The sequence below is a fragment of the Aotus nancymaae genome, unplaced genomic scaffold (genome assembly GCF_030222135.1).
Source record: "Aotus nancymaae isolate 86718 unplaced genomic scaffold, 86718_ANA_hifiasm-v0.15.2.pri h1tg000022l_1, whole genome shotgun sequence".
In the NCBI taxonomy this organism is placed as follows: Eukaryota; Metazoa; Chordata; class Mammalia; order Primates; family Aotidae; genus Aotus; species Aotus nancymaae.
Window position 1 is genome coordinate 22,638,291 of NW_026988435.1, and position 19,771 is coordinate 22,658,061.

At 40.1% G+C, this 19,771-nt stretch overlaps 2 protein-coding genes across 3 annotated transcripts in view; one reads left to right on the plus strand and one right to left on the minus strand.

Moving 5' to 3' along the window:
• The window catches only part of CUNH21orf91 (chromosome unknown C21orf91 homolog), a 34,403-nt gene extending 19,940 nt beyond the window's left edge, over nt 1-14,463 (minus strand). For both annotated transcript variants that reach the window (XM_012444773.3, XM_012444774.3), the window contains exons 1-2: nt 14,404-14,463; nt 13,333-13,466 (exon numbers count right to left, since the gene is read on the minus strand). In XM_012444773.3, coding sequence (XP_012300196.2) covers nt 13,333-13,459 — 127 coding nt within the window. In that variant the 5' untranslated portion in view covers nt 13,460-13,466; nt 14,404-14,463. The remainder of the gene's footprint in view (nt 1-13,332; nt 13,467-14,403) is intronic.
• Nucleotides 14,464-14,564: 101 nt separating this feature from the next.
• CHODL (chondrolectin) overlaps nt 14,565-19,771 on the plus strand; it is a 411,269-nt gene continuing 406,062 nt past the window's right edge. The window contains exon 1 of the mRNA XM_064380056.1: nt 14,565-14,730. The gene's annotated coding sequence lies outside the window, so the exon portion shown is untranslated. The remainder of the gene's footprint in view (nt 14,731-19,771) is intronic.

Sequence of the window (19,771 nt, forward strand, 5' to 3'; positions counted from 1 at the left end):
AGATTTGGCCTCACAATTTAAGTTTGTGGAGTTCCAGCTTAACTTTATCAGCTTACAGAAGTACAGTTGAAGCCATGGTAATAAAAACAACACATAAAAAAAGAGGCCAGGATTGAGGGAGTTGAATATTTCAACAAACAGGGAAATGTTAAATGTCAGAAAATTTGAAAATTACAATAACATGAACGTGTTTATTGCCCAGATAGCTCTAGGTGATCACTGGTGAGAGCAAAAGAGGCTGGCAAGTTAGAGGGCGCTGAAGAATAGTTGGGAGGAGAAATAATAAGAGACCCTAAATGAACCGCTCTGTAAAGAACTATGGCTTAAGGAAAAAAGGGAAACTTTTTTTCCTTGACTTTTTCTTTCTTTTGTATATGGAGACATGATCATTTCTGATATGCTAATCATTCCTTTAGCCAATCTGCCAGGTTACATAGAAAATAATTTTAGGTTGGCAAACTGATGAGTTAGTAAAACAAATGGAGGAGAGAGTAATTAGGTGAATTAACAAGATTGGGAGGCTGGTCGTGGTGGCTCACGCCTGTTATACCACCACTTCGGGAGGCCAAGCTGGGTGGATCACCTGAGGTCAGGAGTTTGAGACAAGTCTGGCCAACATGTTGAAACCTCATCTCTAGTAAAAATACAAAAATTAGCTGGGTATGGTGGTGAGTGCCTGTAATCCCAGCTACTCGGGGGGCTAAGGCAGGAGAAGCACTTGAACCCGGGAGGCAGAGGTAGCAGTGAGCCAAGATTGTGCCACTGCACTCCAGCCTGGGCAACAGAGCAAGGCTCCATCTCAAAAAAAAAAAAAAAAAAAAAAAAAGAGTAAAAATTAAAAAAAGAAGAGGAGGAGATAGAAAAGACAGAAGCTGTAAGAAGTGTGGAACTAAATTTTTCCATATTGTCTCAATGGAGAATTCTGAGATTCTACTTCCCAGAATATCTATGACTGGTGTTTATCCAATACATTTTGTTAATAAATAACCTGGTAACCTAAACCTGAATTTTCTGGAGAACTTTCTAATATGTAGGAATTATATTTTATCTATACTGTATTTATTCTAGTGTATAGTAGAAATAAAATTGATATGGTTTGGATTTGTGTTCCCACCCAAATATCATGTCAAATTGTAATATGCAATGTTGGAGGGGGGCCCTGGTAGGAGGTGACTGGATCATGGGAGCAGACTTCTCCTCTCATGATAGTGAATCTCACAAAATCTGGTTGTTCAAAAGTGTGTAACACCTCCCACTTCTCTTCCTCCTCCTCCGCACATGTAATATGTGCCTGCTTCCCCTTCACCTTCTGTCATGATTGTAAGTCTTCTGAGGTCTCCCCAGCCATGCTTCCTATACAGCCTGTGGAACAGTGATCCAGTCTCAGGTAGTTCTTTATAGCAATGCAAGAACAAACTAATACAGAAAATTGGTACTGGGAGTGGGGCATTGCTGTAAAGATACCTGAAAATGTGGAAGTGGCTTTGGAACTGGATAAAAGGCAGAGGTTGGAACAGTTTGGAGGGCTCAGAAGAAGACAGGAAGATAAGGGAATGTTTGGAACTTCCTAGACGCTTGTTAAATTGTTGTGATCAAAATGCTGACAGTGATATGGACAATGAAGTCCAGGTGTAGGTGGTCTCAGATGGAGATGATAAATTTATTGGGAACTGGAGTAAAGGTCACACTTTTTTTTTTCTCTCTCTCTCAGGTTGTCCCAGGATCCGCTATTGAGGCTGATAAGCAAAAGGGAGCTGCTATGCAATTTCAGGATCAGTGCTGACATCTTCACCTGTGCTCGCACTGCCTGCTTCCACTCACTCATAATCCTGTTCTCTCTCTTGAGAAAAAAGCTAATCAGCATAAATATGCTAGTCTGCATCACTTGGATGATGGAAGGACAGAGAGCAGTGTTAGAATCACTATTTTACTGCCAGCTGACATCTGCATGGTTCTTCTGGGTAAGGAACAGCAACAAGACTGTCTTGTGTGTGTCATTTTTCTTCCTAGTTCCTCCCATCTCTCTGATTAACATCAATCCAATAAAGATTTCTCAAAACTAGATTATGTTGGCAGTTAGATTACAATCTATATGGAAATGGCATCACTCCACTCTCCTAGGTCATCAGAAAGGAGTATTTCTGGATAGTCCATAGAATGTATATTCATTAAATATCATTAGTAGAAATTATTTAAAAATTAAGCATGTCTTAGGATCCAAACTTTAGTCCTTGCTTGAGTATTCACATTTATGTAATTCATTTCCAATCTTGCCTAAGTTACTTAATAGCTCCTAAATTCCTAACAGTCTATATCATTTTCTTTGGAAGCAGAAATTTAGGCACTTAGTTTTTTTGGAATCAAGAGACACTGGGTCTCTAAGCTTTTTGATTTTTGGAATGGTTACCCAGACTTTCTGCTCACTTTTCTTATTCATCAAACTGGGATAACACAGCACCTACTTCATACAGTTGTATTAAGAATACAATTAAAAACTGCATGTAAATTGTAAAATACCTGGTAAATAATATCCAACTAATATTTAGATAAGAGACTTACCTAAAAGTATAAATTCCCTAAATATTTACTAAGCATCAGGTGGACTAGTTTCTTTCAACTATTTTTGTCTTCTGTCTTCATACACCATTACTATTTGCATGTAATAAGAAAAATTACTCTTTTAGTGTCTATTATACTTCATAAAGGCAAATAATCCTTTCTGGACAGCTGATGTCTCTTTATCAGTTCCAGTAACCATTATATTATAAGTTATTTCAACATGAAAACTGTATCTTTGAGAATAATTTTGATCCAAGTAGTGAAGACTTTCTTTTTTTTTTTTTTAAAGTTGAACATCCTTTATTTTTATATTTGTACTGACTTCTTAACAAATACACAATACAGAACAATGTAAATCATGGCAAAAATATAAGTTTTGTGCATTGGCATGGGATGTGGAGGGAGTATAGCATGTTCATGTGTGATCACAACTTTTTATCAGCTTTAAATAGTCTATCATAACTATAAATTTTTAATTGTAAGCTACAGAGTAACTAAAGGGAAAAAATTACATCAGATATGTCAATGAAATGAAGACAGGAATCAAAGCTTATCAGTACAGAAACTCACCAAACCATAAAGAAAACAGTAAAAGAAGAAGGAAACAAAAGATCTACAAAACAACCAGAAAACAATTAACACAATGACAGAAGTAACTTCTTACCTTTTAGCAATATCCTCGAATATAGATGGTTTCAGTTCTCTAATGAAAGCATGTAGAGTGGCCAAATGGTTTTCCATACAGGTTTCCCTAGTCCAGACATCCAAGACTATGTCTTTCTCTTGGCCGTAAGAAAATCTAGAGTATCATAATGTGTGGTGAAGAGTGGACCCAGCTAGCATGCTCACAGTGATGAAATCATGTTGATCATATTTTAATCCATTACATTGATCCACTGTAACTTGCAAATAAATAATGTACTTGGAGAGAGATCCAAGATGGCTGACTAGCAGCAGCTCAGGATTGCAGCTCCCCGTGAATGCGCAGAGTGTGAGTGGATGCCACACTCCCAGATGAATTTTTGTTGCCCACGGACCAGGAGATTCCCAGTGGAGGAGCCCCATGGGTCGCCAGCGCAACTCTTCTGGCCAGCGTGGCTGTTTTGCCGGCGCTCCAGCACAGCAGTTCTCAGTGCGGAGTATACAGGACTGGATGCCCTTTTAGTTGGTGTTTGGAGCTCTGGGAAGGCAGAGTCGCTCATTCAGCTGATTGAAAAGGGGACTGAAATAGGGAGCCAGACCAGGAGATTCCCGGGCAATAAAGCGCCATGAATCTCAACGCCACTGTTTCAGCCGGTGCAGTGGGTCACCGTAAGGGAAATGACACAGATTCTGGTGCCCTTTCAACAGGCAACTGGAACACCAGGGAGAGAATCGACCGTTCAACTGAAAAAAAAAAAGGCTCTGAAACAGGGAGCCAGGTGATCAGGTTCAGCTGATCCCACCCCCACAAAAAAACAGCAATTGGAAACGCTGAGGATTGAGAGTTTCAGAACAAGCACAGCTGAACCTGGGAAGGTCCAGCTCTGTGGGGGAGGGGCGTCCACCGAAGGAAAACTAAGAAACAGAAAAAACTTCATCACCAACAAGCTGGACGTCCACTCAGAGTCCCAAGCTGAAAGTCAGCAATTACAAAGACAACAGGTGATAAATCCACAAAGATGGGAAGAAACCAGCGCAAAAAGGCTGAAAACACCGGAAATCAGAATGCCTCTCCTCTTACAGGGGATCACAGCTCCTTATCAGCAACGGAGCAAGGCCTGATGGAGAATGAGTGTGATGAATTGACAGAATCAAGCTTCAGAAGGTGGATAATAAGAAACTTCTGTGAGCTAAAAGAAGATATTCTAACCCAATGCAAAGAAACTAAGAACCTTGAAAAAAGGTTTGACAAAATGCTAACGAGAATAGACAATTTAGAGAGGAATATAAGTGAAGTAATGGAGCTGAAAAACACAATACGAGAACTTCGCAAAGCATGCACAAGTTTTAACAGTCGAATTGATCAAGCAGAAGAAAGGATATCAGAGGTCGAAGACCAACTCAATGAAATAAAATGAGAAGACAAGATCAGAGAAAAAAGGGTAAAAAGGAATGAGCAAAGTCTCCAAGAAATATGGAACTATGTGAAAAGACCTAATCTACGTTTGATAGGTGTACCTGAATGTGATGAAAAGAATGAATCCAAGCTGGAAAATATTCTTCAGGATATTATCCAGGAAAATTTTCCCTACCTAGCAAGACAGGACAATACCCAACTCCAGGTAATACAGAGAACACCACAAAGATATTCCTCAACAAGAGCAACCCCAAGGCACAATATCGTTAGATTCACCAGGGTTGAAATAAGGAGAAAATACTAAGGGCAGCCAGAGAGAAAGGTCAGGTTACCCACAAAGGGAAGCCTATCAGACTCACAGCAGATCTCTCAGCAGAAACCGTATAAGCCAGAAGAGAGTGGGGGCCAATATTCAACATCCTTAAAGAAAAGAATTTTCAACCCAGAATTTCATATCCAACCAAACTAAGCTTCATAAGTGAAGGAAAAATAAAACTTTTCATGAACAAGCAAGTACTCAGAGATTTCATCACCACCACGCCTGCTTTACAAGAGCTTCTGAAAGAGGTACTTCACATAGAAAGGAACAACCAGTATCAGCCATTCTAAAAACATACCAAAAGGTAAAGAGCATCACCATAATGAAGAATTTATATCAATTAATGGGCAAAACAGCCAACTAGCATTAAATGGCAGTATTAAACTCACATATATCAATATTAATCCTAAATTTAAATGGACTAAATGCTCCAATCAAAAGACACAGACAGGCAAATTGCATAAAAAGCCGAAACCCATCAGTATGCTGCATCCAGACCCATCACACCTGTAAGGATATGCAAAGACTCAAAACAAAGGGATGGAGGAAGATTTACCAACCAAATGGAGAGGGGAAAAAAAAAAAAAAGCAGGAGTTGCAATTCTTGTCTCTGATAAAATAGACTTTAAAGCAACAAAGACCAAAAGAGACAAAGAAGAACATTACATAGGATCAATGCAACAAGAAGAGCTAATGATCCTAAATATATATGCACCCAATACAGGAGTACCCAGATACATAAGGCAAGGTCTTAATGACTTACTTAGACTCCCACACAATAATAGTGGGAGACTTTACCACCACATTGTCAATAAAAGATCAACGAGATAGAAAATTAACAAGGATATCCAGGACTTGAACTCAGACCTGGAACAAGTAAACTTAATAAACATTTACAGAACTCTCCACCCCAAATCCACAAAACATACATTCTTCTCAGTATCACATCACACCTATTCTAAAAGTGACCACATAATTGGAAGTAAATCACTCCTCAGCAATTGCATAGCATTTCACAGGTTTAGATGAAATATTGGTTGGCTGCTTGTTTGCTATTTTCCTCCCTTATTCCTTCCTGTCCTTATTGTTAAGCACAATCATTGGCATAAAAGAGGTTTTTAGTACCTATTTTTAGACTGCATTCTAGCCTGGGCAATAGAGCAAGATTCTCGTTCTCTCTCCCCTTTCTCTTCCTCTTTCCCTCTTTCATTCTTTCTCTCTTTCAAAAATAAATAAATAAATAAATAATGTACTTGCTGTCTAGACACATCCAGGAAGACTAGAAAAACTGGCTTTTATCTATATGGAATAATCCACTGGTGAATTTCTTTCAGGATAGACCAAAGCTAATCTAGAACATCGTCTTTACATACTTAGATTCTTCCCACCCTGAAAGGCTCCATTAGAAGTGCAATGTGGGATGGTGCTGTGCTGACAGCTGGTGATCCCTGCCCTACATCTTTGAAGAGGACTGGAGCCCAGAGTGGGCCATGGTCAACTTATGTGTTGAAGACCTCCTATGTATGCATGTGCTTGTTACAGATATGCCACGGTGCTAAGTACCCTAGGACTATGGGAAAATTAAGAATACATGCTGTATCCATGATCAGATGGCACATAGGCCAGAGTGCCAGCTGTGGAATCACAGTCTGGGTTCAAACCCTGGCTGGGTCATGATCACCTGAATGACCTGACGAAAGTTCTCAGGCAAATTTGTAAAAAGAAGTGGAGACCCTGCCTCCCACCTGAGGTTGGGAGTTCAAGACCAGTTGACCAACATGAAGAAACCACATCTGTACTAAAAATACAAAATTAGCCAGGCATGGTGGCATGTGCCTGTAATCCCAGCTACTCGGGAGGCTGAGGCAGGAGAATCGCTAGAACCCAGGAGGCAGAGCTTGTGGTGAGCTGAGATCGTACCATTGCACACCAGCCTGGGCAACAAGAACGAAACTCCGTGTCAAAAATAATTAATAGTCGTTTCTGCCTGTGGACGCCACTGAAGTAGCATCATTAAAGTCTCTTTGCTCCCTGTGATCATGTCTAAGTCAGAGTCTCCTAAAGAGCCGAACAGCTGAGGAAGTTCTTCATTGGAGGGTTGAGCTTTGAAACAACCAACGACAGCCCGAGGAGCCATTCTGAGCAATGGGGAACGCTCACGGACTGTGTGGTAATGAGAGATCCAAATACCAAGCGCTCCAGGGGCTTTGGGTTCTTCACATATGCCACTGTGGAGGAGGCAGACGCAGTCATGGGTGCAAGGCCACACAAAGAGGATGGAAGAGTCGTGGAACCAAAGAGAGCTGTCTCAAGAGAAGATTCTCAAAGACCAGGTGCTCACTTAACCTGAAACGATGTTGTAGGTGAGGGGCAGGATGGTCTTTTGGGAGAGGAGGAACAAGAGGTTCTGGTTGCCACTCTTCAATCAGTTCTTCCTTTTCCTTGACTATAAGATCAGATCGTTCTTGTAATTTGTAAGTCTTAGAGAAAAGGAGTCTGATTATCCAGAGTATTAGAAACCCTTCCAAAATAAGATGGTAAGCAGGAGCCTCGCAGAGTGCCTGTACCACCTCCACCAGCACCCACGGCTCCGTGGCGGTTGCCATAGTCAGCCACTGGGGATTCCTTCGTAGTAAAGACTTTCAATCTAGATTTAAGTTATTTTCATATACCTCATAAAACATTTATTTTCATCTTTGTCACACTATTGAGATAAATGAACTATGGTTTTGAACCAGAATGTCATTTGTATGTATTCCATAAATCATTTAAATTTATAACTATGATATTCTTATTAATAGGATATTCTGGGTTATATACTCTGCTTGTTTTCAACTTTAAATCACTGATTTAAAAAACGTATTTTTATTGATCACTGACTTTAAAAGCACTCAAGACCATCATAATGAACATATACTCATCTGCTGCAGATGAGTATCTTCACAACCAAATATGACCTAAACTTTAAACACACCCTAGACTTTAGAATTAGAAAGCCTAACAAAGTTAGATGGGAGAAAAAAAAATGAGGCTACCATCATTAACACAGGGATAAAAGTCTGGAACCTGCTCCTCATATATGGGTTGTTAGTTAAATCACAAGTCTACCAGATATTGTTAGCCTAGTTTCAATTATTTTTCTTTAAAAATATTCTATTATTTAACCTTATCACCAATTAAGCCTACTTTCTACTCTTACCCATCTCTACTCCTGTTCAAATAAAGTATTACTACCAGAGCCATTTTTAAAGTGTTCAAACTAAGTGATATTAAAAGGCAGTTAAGGAAAAATATTAACCCCAAGCCTTTATTTTCAAGTTGCTATGGTCTGAATGTGTCCCTCAAAGCTCATGTTTTAGAAATGATCCTTAAAGCAACAGTATTGGGAGACGGAGTCTAACAGGTGATTAGGTCATGAAGGATCTGACCAAATGAATGAAGTAATGTCATTATTGTAGGAGTGAGTTAGTTATCTTGAGATAACTTTTTATAAGAAACCACTTTTCTTGAGTTTAGCTCTCTCTCTTGACTTCCTGCCTTCTGCCATGGTGTGATGCAGCACGAAGGCCCTCACCCAAATACAGGGCTAAGAAATAAATCTCTGTTCTTTATAAATTACACAGTCTCAGATATTCTATTATAGCACCTCAAAATGGACTAAGGTAAGTATATTAAAGATCACCAAGTTAAAGTTCAGAATTCCCATTAGGCTTTATATTTCAAAGTGCAACTTTTAGTTAATATATGATGTTTGCCATTACAGGATGGGAAATGAAAGAGGCTAATGCCAGATTTAAGTAGTTCTTTATAGCTTCCTGATCCCAAGTGGTGGGCCCCATTACTTAAGTGGAAAAATGTTATTGTGTCAGAAGCAGGACATGGACAGTTTATGTCCTCTTCAAGTCATAAATAACCAGTTCTAACTTCCAAACCAAATCAAGAATTTCATATTGAGATTCAAATTGGTCCCTGACTACTGACCACAAACAGCATGTGGTAAAGACACAGAGAATCAAGGAATAATAAAATTAAAAGTAGGCACCTACAACTTAACCAAGATTACAGATTTTTTTCTTGCTGGAAAGATTACTAAGGAGCTGAATTTGGGTTTCCTTCTAGAAAGCAGAAAGGTTCCTAGAAAGAACTAATTGAGAGAAAGTAGTCCAAGAGGAACTACACAGAGAGCAGCCAGATACATACTCACTCATCAACTAGCAAGGTCAACTTACACCGAAAACTTTGTTTGGTACAGGCTGAATATCTTTTATCTGAAATACGTGAGACCAGAACTGCTTCAAATTTCAGATTTTGGAATATTTGTATTATACTTACTGGTTGAGCATTCCAAACCAAAAAATCTGATATCCGAAATGCTCCAACGAACATCTCCTTTGAGCATCATTTAGATGTTCAAAAAGTTTTAGATTTTGAATGCTCAACCTGTATAACAGGAATTGGTCCAATTTTATAAAAAAGTTTTGCCAGGTATCAGGTGATACACATCTGTAATCTCAGCTTCCTGGGAGACTGAGGTGGGAGAACTGCTTGAGGCCAGACTAAGCAACATAGTGAAACCCTAATTTAAAAAAAGAAAAAAAAAAGCTAAACTACTCTCAGCTAAGCTAGCTTTAAAAAAAAGTTTTCTTTATGGAAAAGAAAGCAAGTCAATTATAAGAAGAGAGAAATGCTCTAAGAATTATTTGCACACTATTCTAGCACAAGATGAAAACTGATAGTATGAACCAACAGTATTGGAGCCCTGGATCTCTTCCTGCTCAAGTCTCAGTTTGGGCTTTGTTACCTTACAGTTGAGTTTCATTACTGGCTTATAAACACCCTGGCCTACCTTCCTCTTTGCATTCCTTAGGGAATGGTAATAATTTGGTCATTAAATATCTTTAGAGATTTCAGCACATTGAACTAACATGCATATTAGAGTATTTGGTCATTAATATGTATGAAACAGTTTACAGTGTCTTAGGGCCAAGGGCAGGCTTTAAGTATTTGGGAAGTTTATGCATCTGTCTCCTAATCTGAGAAGTAGACAATTTATTTTAATGGCCTATTAGTCCATTCTTGCATTGCTATAAAGAAATACCTGAGACTGGGTAATTTATAAAGAAAAGAGGTTTAACTGGCTCACAATTCCACAGGCTGTACAGGAAGCACGGTGGCATCAGCTTCTGGGGAGGCCTCAGGGAACTTACAATCATGGCAGAAGGCAAATGGGGAGCCGACACTTCACAGGCTAGAGTAGGAGGAGGAGAGTGAGGGGAGGTGCTACACACTTTTAAACAACCAGATCTCATGATAACTCACTCACTCACTGTCATGAGAACAGCACTGAGGGGATGGTGCTAACCTATTCATGTGAACTCCACCTCCATCATCTGATCACCTAATAACAGTCTCTGCCTAGAACACTGGGGATTACATTTCAACATGAGATGAGATCTGGGTGGCAACACAGATTCAAACCATATCAAATGGTGAATTATAGGTTAAAAAAAAAATCAACCTTGTGAACATTTAAAAATATCTGAGTCCTGAAAGTGTGTTTCTCAGGTCCTCAAAGCATAACACCTGTGGCTTGGAAGTATATAAAATTTAGGCTCCTCTTTCCTTTTCATTATTGTAAAGTCACAGAAAAAGCCAACTTAGAACCATGGCCAGAATACAAAATCTGTTCAACAAGATTAGATTGTCTTTTGTTATTTCTTTCTTCCTTTGTCTTCATTTTATAAACATATGCATGCACACAGCTTTTAAACAAGGGGCGAGCTGATTAGGAAACCAGTGTTGATTTGATGTAAGCAACAATCCTAAAAGTAGAAAATATTATTTTTGTTTACTACAAATGTAGGGACTCAAAACCAGCTGAACTGTTATTATTCCCCAAGAAAATTTATTTTTACTCAGCCTCTTTTCAGAGAAGAGTGCTTAGAGCGAAGTTAGCAATTAGTAAGCTAAGAAATCAGACAAGAGCTATACTACCAAGCTATGAAAAATTACACTAAACTACTAAAGTTAAATGTCATTAAAAAGTCCCTCTTACATTCTAGTCTATTGACAGGCATTGTGTTGGGAACTTGGTAGAGGAAAGAAAACTCCAAAAACATTTTAAAAGGTTTACGGACAAAAATATACCTTGTAATTTTTCCAATATGTAATTATTATCACTTTTTTCCCCCACTGATTTCTAAAGACCTGTATACTGACATTAAAAACTAAAATTTTGTGCAATTCAAGATGTTCATTTCCCTTTTCTACAATCCTATTGTAAACAAAACTGTTGTGATACATTAGCTCATCACTGTAGTAAAAATGAAACTATGTATTTGTGAGAGCTAAGAACTGACACTAGAGATTATCTGACTCTAATTTTTCTTATAAAGATTAAATTGATATTTTAATATATAAAACCTTGACAATACATAGATTATTAAATGAAATAGTTCTAATTCAAATTGAGAATTGCCTTTTTACACTGAAGGCAACTATGATTTCAAAAACAAAGGACTTATTCCATGTACACATACTGAGATATTATCAGAGCTGAAATGTTAAGAGATAGTACCTGAGGAAATGTTTGTATATTCTCTTTATAATGACTAAGAACCAGTTAAAAAGCTTATTTTAAAAAGTTAGAAAAGCAATTAAGAAATTTTAGGGTTCTGTGGAAAAATTCTACCACGGCATGAACTCCATTAATGATGATTCGCCAGGAAACACTGGTTAGAAAAAGCTGGCTGAGAGAATAGCAAGGATAACCAGATTGCCAGGCTTTAAACCCAGGACTGTCAATGATGAGCTATGTGACTTTAAACTGTATTTCTTAGGTTTCCAACGTTGGGTTCTATCACATTTAAAATAGATAATGACGGTAGTCATTCCAAAGCTATCTTGAGTTAAATAAGATAATCTACATAAGGGGTTTAGCACAGTGCTGGGCACATTAACAACAGCTTGCCATCACCACTACAGCAAGCCTAGGCAGTCCAACTATCTGGCTCTGTTTCTTTAAATGTAAAATACAGGGTTTGGACTAGATAATTTCTAATGTTTTTAATCATCTAAAATTAAAATTCTACAAGTATCAACAATATAGAAACCAACTCTATTTCCAAAGAACAAAAATTTAGATTTTCACTCTAGCATGATTAATAGAAGTACTGCAAAATAAACATTTTAAAGTTATCCTTTCATTTTTATTTTTTATTTTTTAGAGATGGGGTCTTGCTATGTTGCCCAAGCTGGACTTGAACTCCTAGGCTCAAGCAATCCTCTCGCCTCAACCTCTGGAGTAGCTGAGACTGTAGGGAATACACACACTACTGTTCCTGTTATGTCATCTTTTGAAATTAGTTATAATCACTACATTTATTAAAGCCAAAGTTATAGACATCCTATGTAATCCACAGGAAATCCATAATCTTCCATCACATACTGTTTGGTGACTACAACAATTTCTGAATAACAAGTCCTAACAGGAATTTCAAGGTATATAATCCCCCCAGTATATATTTTTTAAACTCTAAGAACATTTCATACCCCAAACTTAGTAAACAGAAAATAAAGATCATGAAAATATCAAATATATAATTCAGAAAAAGGGAAATAACTGTTTTGAAACTGTCCAAAATCTAGAGGTTTAATAAAGTCTTTCTACTGATACATTACAACTCAAAATTCAAATTACAGGCTAATATTTTTTTTTGCAGGGATATTAAGTTTTTTTTTTTAAATATGATTCAAATAGCTAAACAATAAATAAATAAATAAATTTTAATATGACAGCACTAACTGCACCAACCCAAATAAATACTTCCAAATAGGCTTGATTTTTTTCTTTTGGATTTGGAGAATTTTTCTTCATATATTTTTAGGGACACTATTAAAAAAATACTAAAAACCTTTTCAGTTTTTAAAACTTTCTAACAGAGTGTGTGATCACTGAAAGGAGGTTAATCTAAAAATTTTAAAATATTTTACCAGCTAAGATGGTACTGCTCAGAAAAGAGTTCGGGCTCATCTCACTCGAATACTTGCTAACAGGCTCCAAAGAATAAAAAAACTGTTGTTATTTCTTAATATGAAAAACACACGTCTGCTAAAATCTGACAGTTAAATAAGCTCCCAAACCAGAAAACACATTTCCCAGTCAACACTCATACTTATTTCTGTATTAGGAAAAATCGGGTTGTTTCAGGGGTCTTTAAAAAACGAAGATTTCTCTTAAATTCATAACTGTTAACTGCACCTTCATTTCCAGAAACCTTATCTTTAACAAATCTCTACAGTATTCATACTTAGCACAATTTCAAATCATGCAGTTCAGTATAAAGCAGCTGTGTTAAATTCATGCCATAAAATCAAAACTATACTGTGTCCTTACCCTCAATATTTAACTCAAAACAAATGTGGCAGAAGGAGAGTGTTTCTTTGTCTGTTCCCAGTTTACAAACACTGCAAATGTTGTCATCATTCAAATCAATGTTTACAAACTGCTCCTCTTCGTTCATAGTTCCCCTATTAAGAAACAGAAAAGGATAGTTACACAATTTCAAGAACCTGCCTTTAGGGTAGTTCCCTTTACTGGGAACTTCTAGGAAACAAGGATGCTGTTCAGCTCATCTAAAGCAAAAGCCCCATCAAACAAGCATCGCCATTCTTGCACTTCAACATTGCACTTTTCCTGTGGGAAGACACAAAGCTAGTAAAACTTAAAGTCATGCCATAGGTGACACTATGCCCGTGTCTTTTTTGTTCTATAGTTGAAGCGGTTTGTGGGCATTCTAGTCCTCCTCCTTCGTTCCCCAACATCGAATAATCAGAGAGCTTAGCAGCGAGGCCTTTTCAAGCTACCAGGTTGTGTCAACCTAGTTAACGCTGTGAGAAACAGGAAAAACGACCTGCACGGGGCACTGCCAACTTCACTGGGGGAACCTTAGATGCATCTCGCGAACTCGGAGTTGCGAAGCTTCGCATCGGACGGAGGTCGGCAGCAGAAAAATGCACGTGGGTACCGAACACCCGAGGAGGGCGTCCCTGTCCGGGGCAACTACACCGAAGGCCGAGCGGCGGTTTCACGGTCCGGGCACCACCAGAGGGGGCCAAGCCGGAGCTGGGGGAGCCGCGGACTGGAGCCCAGCGGGCGGGAGCGCCTCGTCCCATCGCTCTGGGATTCCTCCCTAAGGGAAGAAAGGGTCCGAAGGCCACGGCGGCCGGTCCGCCCAGCCTCAGCATTTCGGGGAGCCGGGTCCTCGTTTGGCCTCCAGCGTTGGGGGCGCGCTGCTGCCCCCAGGGAGTAGAGGACCCGCATCCGTCTCTCCGTCGGTCCGTCCGTCGGGGCGCCTGGCGCGCAACAGCGCGAGGGGCCACGGGGCTTGGAACTCGAGGGAGGCGGGACGATGGGATAGAGCGTCGGGGCTCAGGCTGGAAGGGAGAAGGGGTGCGGGGTCTTTACCGTCCGGATTCGCGGGCCACCACTGCCGTTCCGCACGGCTCGGGTTCCTCCACTATTGTTTCCGGCCGCAGCGGAGGCTGCTGTAGCGGAGGCGGCAGCCGCGCGCCTAGCCCCGCCCTCTCCCGCCGGCGCCATCCGGTGAAGGCTGTGGGGAGGAGGTTGCGGCCGTGGGCACACCTGCGCTCTCGCAGGGCTGCTATGGGCCCTCTCCTCCGCTTCTACACCTTCGTCGCACCTTCAACTCGAGTCCTTCTGTGATCCCGTGTGTCCTGGCCGGAGTTTCTTACTGTTCTCTGGAACGTAGCTCTTCACATCCCCCTCCTCGAGGTGAGTAAATAGACGAGTCCGTGCCGCCTCTCCCTTCAGCGTAGTGCAAACTACTGCCCTGGGGTGGGGGCCGCGGCGGCGGGGGCAGGAAGGCTGCGGGTGGATGGGAGAAACGGAGAGGTGCGTGGGTGGCTTTTCAACTTCGGGAGAAAGAAGCAGAATACTCTCACTGAACTTATAGTTAAGTGCCAGCTGAAGTAGGTAATGAAGGAAAAGTTCATATTCAGGTGTCGTGATAGAGGCATAATTTCAAACACAGAAGCTTTTTAAAATAGATTTGTTGTGGGGCGCCCCTTCCCCAATATGGTACATCCCTCAACGCCTACGGGGAAAATCCCGGAGCCCCAACTCTTATTTTTAGGTCCTGCTTGGTTTTCAAAACTCTTTGCTTGACTTTTATTTAAGCTACTCTGGTTTTTTTAGGGTATGCTTTATACAGTACTTTCACTTACAGTTTCTGTTGTAATCCTCACAATAACCTACAGAGAAGAAACAGGAACTGTTCTCTCATTTTGCAGCCTAGGAGTAATTGACCCAAGTTATCACAGTTGGTTAGGGACCGGCTGGGATTTGAACCCGAAGGCTACTGACCTAAGATCAATGTTATTTTCCACAGCATCATATGCATATGTTCTGGTTGCACTCAGATACAAAGAGGGCTGGCCTGTCAATCTACATGTAGGCATTCTTGAACTGATGGCAGGAATGGACTCCATAAATCTTGGAAACTTATGGGCCAAATTAGCTCTCTATGCCATCTGTGCCTCAGAGGAGCGATCTGTGTCCTTCCTACTTAAATTGTAGTAGATGAACCAGCAACATCGACGGTATCTGTTTCTATTAGAGATGTAGACTCTCAGGTCCCACCCTAGATTTTCTAAATCAATACCTGCACTTTAACAAGACCCCCAGGAGAGTCCTATGTTCATCGAAGTTTGAGATGCACTAATTGAAATAGAAAAGCTTGTGCTTTTCCTCTTCGAATTTCTCATTCTAGGTAACTACGACTAAAATATCTTGCATCTTGGATTCTACCCATCTTTTCAATAAAAAGGATTCTTTAAAAAAGGACTCTTAAAACGATTCATTAAAGTGTTCTAAAATCACTAAATTTTAAAAATTGAAACAAGTTCTTTTCAATTCTCAGAATTGTCTTCCTTTCTAGGCATTTCACATTGTTTACTTGCTATTCTTAAAACTCTCGTTGTTGGCTTTTTAAAAAATATCAAAGAATAATTTACAGAAATAAAATTTTCCCATTTTAAAAACGCTCTTTGACAAATACATACACTTGAGTAACTGCCACCCAGTGAAAATATAGACTATTTCCACAGTCCCAACATTTCTTTCTGTTCCTTTCTGGTCAAGCTCCTCCAACATGGGACCTGATTTATATGACTAAGTGTTTTAGTATTGTCTGTTACAGGAATTCATAGACATGGAATTACGCAGTGTGTGTTCATTTGTGATTGGCTATTGTCATTCAGCATGTTTTTTTGAGATTCACAATGGTGTGTTATAACAGTGGTTTCTTTTTACTGCTTGTCTTAGTCAGTTTATGTTCCTATAAAGGAAAACCCAAGGCTGGAGAATTTATATAGAAAAGAGGTATGTTTGGCTCATGGTTCTGAAGCCTGTACAAGAAGCATGGTGCCAGCATCTGCTTCTGGTGATGGCCTCTGGCTGCTTCCATTAGTGACAGGAGGTAAAGGAGAGCCAGTGTGTGCAGACATCACATGGCCAGAGAGCAAGCAAGAGAGAGAGGAGGAGATTCCAAACTCTCTCTTTCTCTTTTTTTTTAAACAAACAAAACAAAACAAAACAATTAGTGTCACTGGGAATTAAAAGTCTGAATTGACTCACTCCCTAGAAAATGGCACCAAGCCATTCATCAGGGATCCATACCTAAGATCCAGCCCCACTGCTCCCGGTCCCCAGCCAGGCTTCACCTCCAACACTGGGGATCAGTGGGGCATGGTGGCTCACACCGGTAATCTTAGCATTTTGGGAGGCTGATTTGGACTGATCATTTGAGCCTGGGTGTTCAAGACCAGCCTGGGAAACATCGTGAAACCCATCTCTACCAAAAAAAAAAAAAAAAAAAAAAAAAAAAAAATTAGGCAGGAATGGTGGTGCATACCACTATACCCCATCCTGGGTGACAGAGTAAGACTCTGTCTCAAAAAAAAAAAAAAAGATGGCCACATCCTAATTCTTGGGTCTTTTGAATATGTATGTAACATAGCAAAAGAGACTTTGTAGATATATTTAAGGTTATAGACTTTAAAATAGGTTATTCTGGATTATTGGGGTGAGCCCAATCTAATCACATGAGCCCTTATAACCAGAGGCTCTGTGTCCACCCAAGTCGCATGTTGAATTCTAATTCCCAATGTTGAGGGAAGAACCTTGTGGCAGGTGATTAAATCATGGGGGTGGGTTTCCTCCTTGCTGTTCTCCTGATAGTGAATTCTCATGATACATGGTTGCTTGAAAGTGTGTAGCGCTTCCCTTTGTACTCTCTCTCTCCTGTCACTGTGTGAAGATGTGCTTGCTTCACTTTCACCTTCCACCAATGATTGTAAGTTTCTTGTGGTCTCTCCAGCCATGCCTCCTGTACAGCCTGCAGTACTGTGAGTCGATTAAACATCTTTTCTTTATAAACTACCCACAGTCTCAGGTAGTTTCTAGTAGCAATGTGAGAACAGACTAATACAAGTACTAAGTTGTGGGTTGTTCAGTTTTCCAACACTTTGCAGTGATAACTGATTAATACAGTGGGATTCTGAATGGCCAAATATAATTCATATGCTCATCTCTGAAACGGATACAATTGCTAGTACTTTAATTGGCTAGGCTGTGTTAGATTTCCAGCTCTTCCTCCATTCTCAAATAATTGAAGTTGGCTCAGGAGTGGGGGTATAGGAATTAAAATTCTATCTCAAGATATGGAAGACAAGTCTCCCTAAAGGAAAGTGGTTGGTTTTACCAGAGGAAGGGAATTGGTTTGAAACCTATTAAACAGGAAAAATCTGTTGTAATCTAGTCTGGTACTCTTTCTACATCATTACTTACTGCTAAATTTTAAGCTGATTGTATGCAGAAACTTGGCCTTACTCATCTTGTATTTAACACTTATGAATTATAATATCTTATAATTTGTGTTTGAATCCAGTAGGATTAAGTTTCACTGCAAGTAATATAAAAACCCCAAGTAACAGTGACGTAAAAAGTTGGACATGGGCAGACACTCTGGCTCATGCTTGTAATCTCAGCACTTTTGGAAGCCTGAGGCAGGAGGATCACTTGAGCCCAAGAATTCATGACCAGCCTAGGGAACATGGTGAAACCCTGTCTCTACAAAAGACCCCAAAAAATTAGCTGGGTGTTGTGACACAGGCCTATAGTACCAGCTATTTAAGAAGCTGAGGTGGGAGGATTGCTTGAGCGCAGGAGGTCAAGGCTGCAGTTAGCTGAGATCATGTCATGTTGCCTGGGCAACAGAGTGAGACCCTGTCTCAAAAAAAAGTTGAACTTCATTTTTTTCTCTTATGTTGAAGTCTAGAATGGTGCAGCTAGTGTGAGTGTGGTGGCTCTGATCTTCAAAGGTTTTAGGCACGTATGTTGCTTTCTTTTTTTTCCCCTTGAGACAGAGTTGCTCTGTCACCCAAGCTGGAGTGCAGAGGTGCAATCTTGATTCACTGCAACCTCTGTCTTTTGGACTCAAGCTGAGGTGGGGACTTGGGGACCACATCTTTATTCCAGATGTCCGTATGACAAGCTAAAAGTCAGGGCTTCTAAAAGAGGGAACATAGATAGTGGAATTTACAACAAGCAATCTCTGCTGCAGTACTCAATATTTATTGAATGAAAGAATCACATTAACAATTAAAATTGGTTAATAAACACTGACAATTATATTTTTAATCTTAGATGCAATGCTGACTTAAAGAATATATTTGTGGTTAAAATACCTATCTAAACTATTTCTTATTTTTAATAATGGAGAAAGCAATATATCTTTGTTTTAAAATAATTTGTTTAGGCCAGGCATGGTGGCTCATGCCTGCAATCCCAGCACTTTGGGAGACCCAGCCGGGTGGATCATTTGAGGTCAGGAGTTTGAGACCAGCCTGACTAACATGGTGAAACCCTGTCTCGACTAAAACTACAAAAAATTAGCTGGGTATGGTGGTGTGTATAAGGCTGGTCGCCTCGGCAGGAGCTCAGACACGCAACCCCCCCCCCCACGCGCCTAGAAACCACGTCATCATCTGATGCCCACTTCTGCACTCGGCACTAGGCTCTGCACTCAGCACCTAGCCAACCATTGAAGAATCCTGCCAAAATTTAAAAAAGCCCCGCCAGAACCTGCCCAATAGCATTTTGCCCTGTCCAGGTCCCACTTCCCCTGGGCTGCCCGCTTACCGGAAATCCCGCCTACCTGCCAATAGCAGCTTGCCACGTACACGTCCTGCTCTCCCACAACCAATCAAATGCCTCCACTCTCTATAAAACCCCACGTCTGAGAGGAGTCCGCACGACTTCTCAGGCCCCTCCTGTCGGACCACAGAACCTCGCCCAGGAGCCAATTAAATTTCTTCATTCCGATAACTGGCCTCCATTGCCTCTCATTTAAACCTTACAGTGTGTACCTGTAATCCTAGCTACTTGGGATGCTGAGGCACAAGAAACACTTGAACTTGGGAAGTGAAGGTTGCAATGAGTTGAGATCATGCCTATGAACTCCAGCCTGGGTGACAGAGAAAGACTCCATCTCAATAATAATAATAGTGGTTTAAAATATTTTTGATTTCCACCCATGTTGAACAATTTGGCAGGCTTATTTCAGTTTTATTCATCCATTTTCTAAAAGTCTAATCCTTATAAGATTCTGTACAGGGAGGCTAGTGCTACTCTTCTGGAATCTTTAACCCTGAAGAAAATATCACTCTTAAAATTATGGCTCCTCTTAAGCTTAGACAAGCATCCCTCCGAAAGTTTGAGATACAGATATTTGCATTAAAGAGATTTATTACCT